The sequence below is a fragment of the Lemur catta genome, chromosome 6, assembly GCF_020740605.2.
Source record: "Lemur catta isolate mLemCat1 chromosome 6, mLemCat1.pri, whole genome shotgun sequence".
NCBI classification, from domain to species: Eukaryota; Metazoa; Chordata; class Mammalia; order Primates; family Lemuridae; genus Lemur; species Lemur catta.
In genome coordinates this window covers 89,261,126-89,268,420 of record NC_059133.1, presented here as the reverse complement: position 1 = coordinate 89,268,420, position 7,295 = coordinate 89,261,126, and the positions used below count along the sequence as shown (strand labels likewise).

At 41.8% G+C, this 7,295-nt stretch overlaps 1 protein-coding gene across 1 annotated transcript; it reads left to right on the top strand.

Annotated features, from left to right (window-relative positions):
- The first annotated feature begins 471 nt into the window (after window positions 1-471).
- LOC123640698 (basic salivary proline-rich protein 2-like) lies at window positions 472-4,162 on the top strand. Its single transcript, XM_045555264.1, has 4 exons — window positions 472-560; window positions 1,495-1,530; window positions 2,366-2,910; window positions 4,081-4,162. Exons 1-3 carry the CDS (start codon window positions 497-499, stop codon window positions 2,890-2,892), a joined length of 627 nt encoding a protein of 208 aa, XP_045411220.1. The 5' UTR covers window positions 472-496; the 3' UTR covers window positions 2,893-2,910; window positions 4,081-4,162.
- The last annotated feature ends 3,133 nt before the right edge of the window (window positions 4,163-7,295 follow it).

Sequence of the window (7,295 nt, the reverse complement as noted above, 5' to 3'; positions counted from 1 at the left end):
ATCATATGCCTGCATATATACACAACATGAGTGATGGAGTTTGGTCCATAACAATTGCCAGAGATTTTGACCATCTTCACTTTTGGCTGTTAGCTCACTTTGGAAACACATATACTCACCTGCGTGCACACACCCTCACAGGAACACTATGGGGAAGACAGAGAAACAGTTTCATCAAACACACTGATGATCAAACAATTCAATTCAAATATCTGTGCTGAGTGTTTGCATACAGTTTACCAAAGTCACAATTTGTACCTTTTAAAATTAACACACTAAGAACATCCTAGTGACCCGTCCTTCATGGCTAAAGTCCCAGAAAGTAATAAGGGATGCAGTTGACCTGGTGTGAACAAACCAAGACCTATTCCGTCAGGTGGTGAGGTCCTCCCAGGAGGGAGCTCAAAGGTGCCATTGTTCTGGTCATCTTCATAAAGGGAGCTGCCCCTTTCTCCCAGCACAGAGTGTGGAGAGCAAACCCTGAGCGTCCTCCAAGATGCTGCTGATCCTGCTTTCAGTGGCCTTCCTGGCCCTGACCTCAGCCCAGAGCGGGAGTGAAGGTAAACAGAGGGGAGAGAAGGTGCTGTCTCTGTGCCTGGGGCTTAGGAGACCACACTGTAGAGGGGAGGAAGGTGACAGGGCAGGGGGATGGGAAGAAAGATTGGGCTGCAATGTTCTCATCGCAAGGAAAAGACCAGTTATGTCTTTATTCCACTCCAAGGCCTCATACTGTATTTAAAACAGATTGGAATTTGAAAAGAATTTTATCAGAGGGATGACAAGGTAAGGTTTGCATTTCTAGAAAGATCTCTGTCATTGTGCTGTGAAAGGTGGAGTGGAGGATGGAAAGACTGATCCAGGAAACTCCATTGTGAAGTTACCTTAGTGATCAAAGTCGACAGTGGGGACAGTGGCCTTGCTGTACACTGGGGGCAGGATCGATGAAGCATTTAACAAACATCTAAGCTACTTCAGAGATAGAAATTCAGATAATATATTTGTCTCTCACTACATAGAGATACACTAATATTAGGGCCTAACATTGTCAGTTTTCTCCCACTTACATTTAACATTAATATTTCAATATATTGTGAGGTGTTTGTGTATCTTAGCCTTTACTCTTCATTGCTCCTCTTTAGGAAGCATGTTAATATAATTAAAATATTTAGATAAGAATGAGGATATCAGGGCAATAATATACAACACTGAAATACCCAGAGCTCTTACCCTAAACTAGCATTAATTTTTGAGAAATCCTATGGAGGACAAAAGGGGCTTTTCTGTTTTGAGTTGGCAGTTGACACTCTGCACAGTGACAACCCTGCCTCCTGCTCATGACTTTCTCCCATTCCAGCAGCATCACAGACAGGGGAGGGGATTTAACTTAGGGGATGCATGCAGTGTGGACAGAAGTCCCCTTTCCTTGCATAACACTTGAGAGCCCTGATAGATTTGTGATGTGACTCTAATTGCATCCTGTGCTTGTTTTCCTAGATGTCCAGTCTGAAGAATCTCCTGTCGTAGCATCAGGTAAATTCCAATAATCCTGAATCGACTTTTCATTCCTAGTTTCCCTTGAGATTTTCCAGCTCTCCAGGGTCATCTCACCAGGGCCACCACCCTGAGTGACAGATCCCCTGGCTGAGATGAGAGCAGGTGTTGGTTGCCTGATGCCCCAGGCCAGGGCTGACTGCTGAGAGAGAGCAGATGAAGGGGAAATGTCCTCACTCTGATTCTTCCAGCCTCCTGAGAGCCTCAGCCTCTTCCTTCCTCCCCTGTGTTCCTTCCACAGTTCTGTGGCTTCAGGAGCCGTGCAAAGAAATGCTGTCTGGGTCTTTTTTCTCTGTTTCTTACTCACCTTTGTCCCTGCAGTGGGTGAAAATGTGGCACATTCACCTGGTGAATCCCGTGTGGGGCCTTCACTTTGTCTTCCTCTTTCTATTAGTATTTCTCTACTCAGGGCTTAGAGCCTGAGGAGCCAGCACTGGTTTCCATACAGGGCTCAGAGCACAGATTTGGGGTCACAGCAAATTATCATAGTGGTCAAGATGTAACTGCTGACAGAACTGATATTTGTACTCTTTTTACTTTTCTTCTATCCTTGGACACACTTTCTGGAGATTCTGAGATGTACAAGACCTCCTGTCTTACCAATTTGAAGGACACATGCTTGTCCCAGGTCCATGAAGTTAGACTTTCCTTATCACCAGGGTAGGAATGAAGAGGGGACCTGCATAAGGAAGTAGTGGGCAGGAGGGAGGGTGGCAGTTGAGAGAAAAGCTCTGTGTGATGAGGTGAGAGAGATAAAGAGGGAGAAGTGCCTTCCAGCACTGAGCTTGTCTACTTTTGTGCCCTACCCATGCAGATGGAGGAAATGCTGAGAGCCCACAACAGGAACCCCAGGAACAACCTGCTGAGGATGGAAACCAAGGGGAAGGCCAAGAGCAACAAGATGGTCCTGGCAAACCTGAAGGACCACCCGGACAAGGAGGCAATGAACAGGGTCCACCCCAAGGTGGACGACAACAAGGACCTCCCCAAGGGGGCCCACAACAATTACTTTTCCAAGGGGGCCGACAACAACAAGGACCTCCCCAAGGGGGCCAACAACAAGGACCTCCCCAAGGGGGCTCACAACAATTACTTTTCCAAGGGGGCCGACAACAACAAGGACCTCCCCAAGGTGGCCAACAACAAGGACCTCCCCAAGGGGGCCCACAACAATTACTTTTCCAAGGGGGCCAACAACAACAAGGACCTCCCCAAGGCGGCCAACAACAAGGACCTCCCCAAGGGGGCCAACAACAATTACTTTCCCAAGGTGGCCGACAACAAGGACCTCCCCAAGGTGGCCGACAACAAGGACCTCCCCAAGGCCAAGGACCCCAGTAATCTACAATTCAGGGACAGGTATGATTCACCTTTATTCTCTATCAAAGTACCTCGCTGATATGCTTCTCAAACTTTATTGTGTCAATCAATTGACTGTAAGCATGTTGAGATTTCATAGTCCTAGTCCTGGACCCATTTATAAACATATCTATTCAGACATTGTGGGATAGGGTTGAAAGTCTCTGCATTTTTAATGAGTTCTTTAAGGTAATTCTGATGCTGAGAAACACTACCACTCAATCTTTTTCTTAAGGGTTACCTGTCCTAAATTGGGTAGTCATGTAGCAGTAAAGCCATGTTGTCCCTCTGGTGCTGTGTGTTCTGTGCTCAGAGTCACTGACTCACCATCTCAGGTTTCCACCTGAGCACTCTGCTCAGTCCTGCCTCACCCCACACCTCTCAGGTTCAAGATCTCAACTCAATGATAGTTCACTTGCTACCACTGTGTATTGTATAGTATTTAAAATAGTTTTTACTTAATTCAAGCTCAAGTTTAAAAAAACACACCTACCCTAACAGAAAGATAAGAAATTAAGTCTCAAAGGCATATCACATTCTGTCTACCAACATCCATCTTCAAAAGCCACCACCACTAATTCCTTTGGACACTGTCTTTGAAAATAATTATGTACATACGGTATATATAATTTATCCCACAAATGATCTTACTTTATATGCATATTTGTATGTTGTTGATTTTTAATAATGTATGTCTTAGAAAACTTGTCATAAGTTCATGGAGACATAGAGATCTTTTCAGTGGTTTTAGTTATTTTCTATAACAATATACTATTTTGTTGTGTGGATATACCATAATTTCTTCAACAGCCCGTGTCAATTGACATTTAGGCTGGTGTTAGTTTTTCACTGGGATAGGCTATCTTGCAGGGAGCATGTTGCTAAATATAACATTGAACATTTTCAACAACAACCAAAACATAAGCAACCTAAGAATCAATTTATCTCCCTATCTTGTAAACAACACCTTACAGCACATTGTGTGTTTGGTGCGCAGAAAGAGTGAACAAAAAGAAATTAGGAAGGAAAGAAGGTTGGCAGAAAAGAGACAGGGTGAGGAGGCATGCTCTCACCTACCTCACTTCCACAATTCTGGCAAGGGATTAGACACTTCCTGCCATGTTATTTATGTCTTGTTTATAAAATTCCTTGTTTGTTTGTGTGTTTCAGAGAGTGAATAAGAAGATAACAGTCTTTCAAGAAGCCGTGACATTGGAATAATGTAATCATAACTATCACTTCAATATACCAATAAAATAATCAGCATGCAATTTCTTATTGCTCTTTCTCTTTCTGGGTGTTTATGAGTTTGGAATTTGAGGGCCATGAACACAATCTAAGAATACCCAGGAATCCTTCCCATTGATACTCCCGGCAAGCTTTCCTCCTCCTTTATCCTAGTCTAGTCACCTGCCACATGGAAGTGTTCCATCGTTCCTCCCCACTTTGGGGTTTTATAGCACAAATCCAAAATTTTTTGAAAAATTGTTTTCAGATCCCTTACTTATATTTTTGTAATTTCGGCAGAACAAATAATAGATAAACAATTGAGAGTAAGGCGCAGAGGAAGAGGAATCCTGAAAATTTCTAAGTAATTGATACTGGTTTTTAGAGTAATGAATGTTGTTCTATGACTAGAATGACTGTTCTAGGGAGAAATAGAACGAGTCTTCCTAAACTCACTATATTCTTGTCTCTATTTTTTTTCATTGCTCAATTCTCTCCCTCCTTATGTCTCTCATTGTTCTTTAAAAAAGAAAGAAAGAAAAAGTGGGTTTTGTAAATAATCCAGCATGATGTATTTTATGGGGAAAAGAGTTTATAGTAAAACTTTATTCTAATTGGAAATTTCTTTTTAAATAGGCATTATTGGTAGATAATGTAAATTACCAAACTTGACTTAAGCTAAGAAAAGTTTAAAAAAATAACCATTTCACAGAAGAAAGAATTTAACAGGAATCCACGTTCAATCACCTCTCACAGTCACTTCCAATGTCAGGGGAAACAGTATATTTTAATATTTAACGTTTTATATCATTAGAGAACACATATTTAATGTATTTAATTTTTCTAATATTTAGAAAACAATAACAAGTCTCTGAATTTATTCTGGGGTGTTTATTAAATAAAATATGTAGGACTGCAGATATTCTATTAGGAAAAATACTCAGTAGTACATAAACAACTCAGCATGGGGCTCAAAATAATACACCATGTTCAAAGAGGATTGTAGGGTTGGTTTGATATTAAACATTGGTCACTCCCAAATGAAGTCCACAAAAGTTTAAGTGAGATATTGAAAGAAACCAGATCAGAATGACCTCACCATAAGCACCAGCAAGTGGATGAACCCACATGCACCTGAAGCCTATTCTCTGGCTTCTCTCCTGTTATCCCAGGTGAAGCCTCCCTGCTCCCATCTATGGCTGTCACACTGGATTTCATACCATATCAGCTAATCAAGGATTTTGCTCATTCAGTTATGTCCCTTTTCTCCCTTGAATCTTCAATCTGTGCTTCTTTATGGGATCAGAACAATAAATGTAAATCTGCGGTATTATCTCCCATTTTTACCAAGCTTTTCCTACACCCTGAAACCTCTCCGTCTACAACACTATCCATCTGCCACCTTTATTGCAGAGTTCTTGTAAAGTATGTCTATCATTATTGGCACCCCGCCATTTGCTCTTCCACCCACCCTATAGAGGCCTTTGTACTTATCATTCCACTTCTGTCCAGGTCAACTGTGACCCCATTCCACCCAAATCAAGAGTCAGTTCTCAGTCCTGCACCTCATTTGATCCCTCAGTAATTGGACACCATTGATCACACACTTCCTTTTGGAAGACTTTCACAATACGTCCTGGGACCTCACAATCTCACATTCTCTCCTTGGTTTCTTCTAACTCTCCTCCTTCCCTCCTGCAGCCATGAAGTTAAACCTCCCCCAAATCTCTGTCACAATAAATCACACCTATAGTCATCTAGTTTGCTCCTCTTTTGTCACACATCACACTGCATATGGCCCAATAGCAAAATTCTATCATTTTGAAATTCTGCCTTTAATATAAATCTTATATGCATACATTTCTCATGACTTGTATCTCTATCAACCCTTCTAAGCAAGCATCATTTCTAGCTTACTCCAAAGACTGATTCTACTCTTACGCCGACCATCATTCTCCACTGCAAAAAATTTAAGATCATAGTACTGTTTTATTCAAAATGGTCCAGTGGCTTGCCAACAAAGTGTTCCTGAAGGACAAAATTCAAAGTTATTATAATGGCTAAGGTTGTACAAAGTGGAGCCCCTGCCTATCTCTGAACCTATAGGCTTGTCCATACCTAATTCACTCTTCTCTAGCCACACTGGCCTTCTTAATATTTTTCCAATATACCAAGCCTTGTTCCTAACTTTATCAAGCCTTTCCTACTTTATTAAAACCTATATTTAATGTCTGAGTTGAACACACCAAAAGCTTGAATCCCCTAACTTGCTTTATTTTAATATCAAAACAGTTGTCATTATGAGACAGCCAGCACTCAAGGTCCCCACCTTCTGATAGTGACCCTCTTGTGTAATCCCCAGCACATTACATCAGGGTTGGTCTGTGTGACCAGTGGAACATGGCCAAGGTGGTGATGTGTCACAAGAAAGTGTGGCTTCATCTTTTGTTCTTCAGGTTCTCTCTCACTGTCTCTGTCTCTCTCTCATTTGGGGAAAAGCCAGCTGCTATGTCAAATGCACTGAGGAAAGGCCACCCATTCTGAGCAATTCTCAGAGTCTCACTCATTTGGTCTCACAGTGGGGTAAGCGCCTGGAGGAGAGGAGGAAAAAAGTCACCGTCTCCCCAGTCCTTCACTTTCCACCTGACTTCTGTAACAACCCCACTCTCCCCAAATTGTTCCTAACCGTACATAGGTGGGGTGAATGATAGGCGTGGGTCTGCTCTCTCCTAGTAGCCCCTGCTAGGAAATGAGGTGTCCACCTCCAAATACTATCTCTTGGATACTGATTTTTTTTTTCTTAAAATGAGGAGGCATTTTTTCACTGTCAGTGTTCATAGTTGTGTCCTGTAGTCACTAATGTCAGCAATACTCTGTTGATAATCACCTGTCAATTACTCTTATATTTTCTTCCTCGCCAATCTTTTTTTCCTCCTCATGTAAATAACTATCTTTTTTCCCTCACTTACTTGCTTTTCTTTAAACATCTATGTCCTTTTACAACTTCCAGAAGACTAGCAAAATCCCTCTATGTACAAGTTTCCTCACTCTCACCATGTCAAATAATTTGCTTTTATCCTTGAAATTCCCTTTGCCCCTTTTAAGAAGGATGATATATGTCATGAGTCACTGTCTTCCTCTTTCTTGGTGTTCTTCTA

Coding starts and splice junctions, on each gene's coding strand:
- LOC123640698 (XM_045555264.1), top strand. CDS start 497: ATGCTGCTGATCCTGCTTTCAGTGGCCTTCCTGGCCCTGACCTCAGCC. Junction 561..1,494: donor AGCCCAGAGCGGGAGTGAAG/GTAAACAGAGGG, acceptor TTGTTTTCCTAG/ATGTCCAGTCTGAAGAATCT. Junction 1,531..2,365: donor ATCTCCTGTCGTAGCATCAG/GTAAATTCCAAT, acceptor CTACCCATGCAG/ATGGAGGAAATGCTGAGAGC.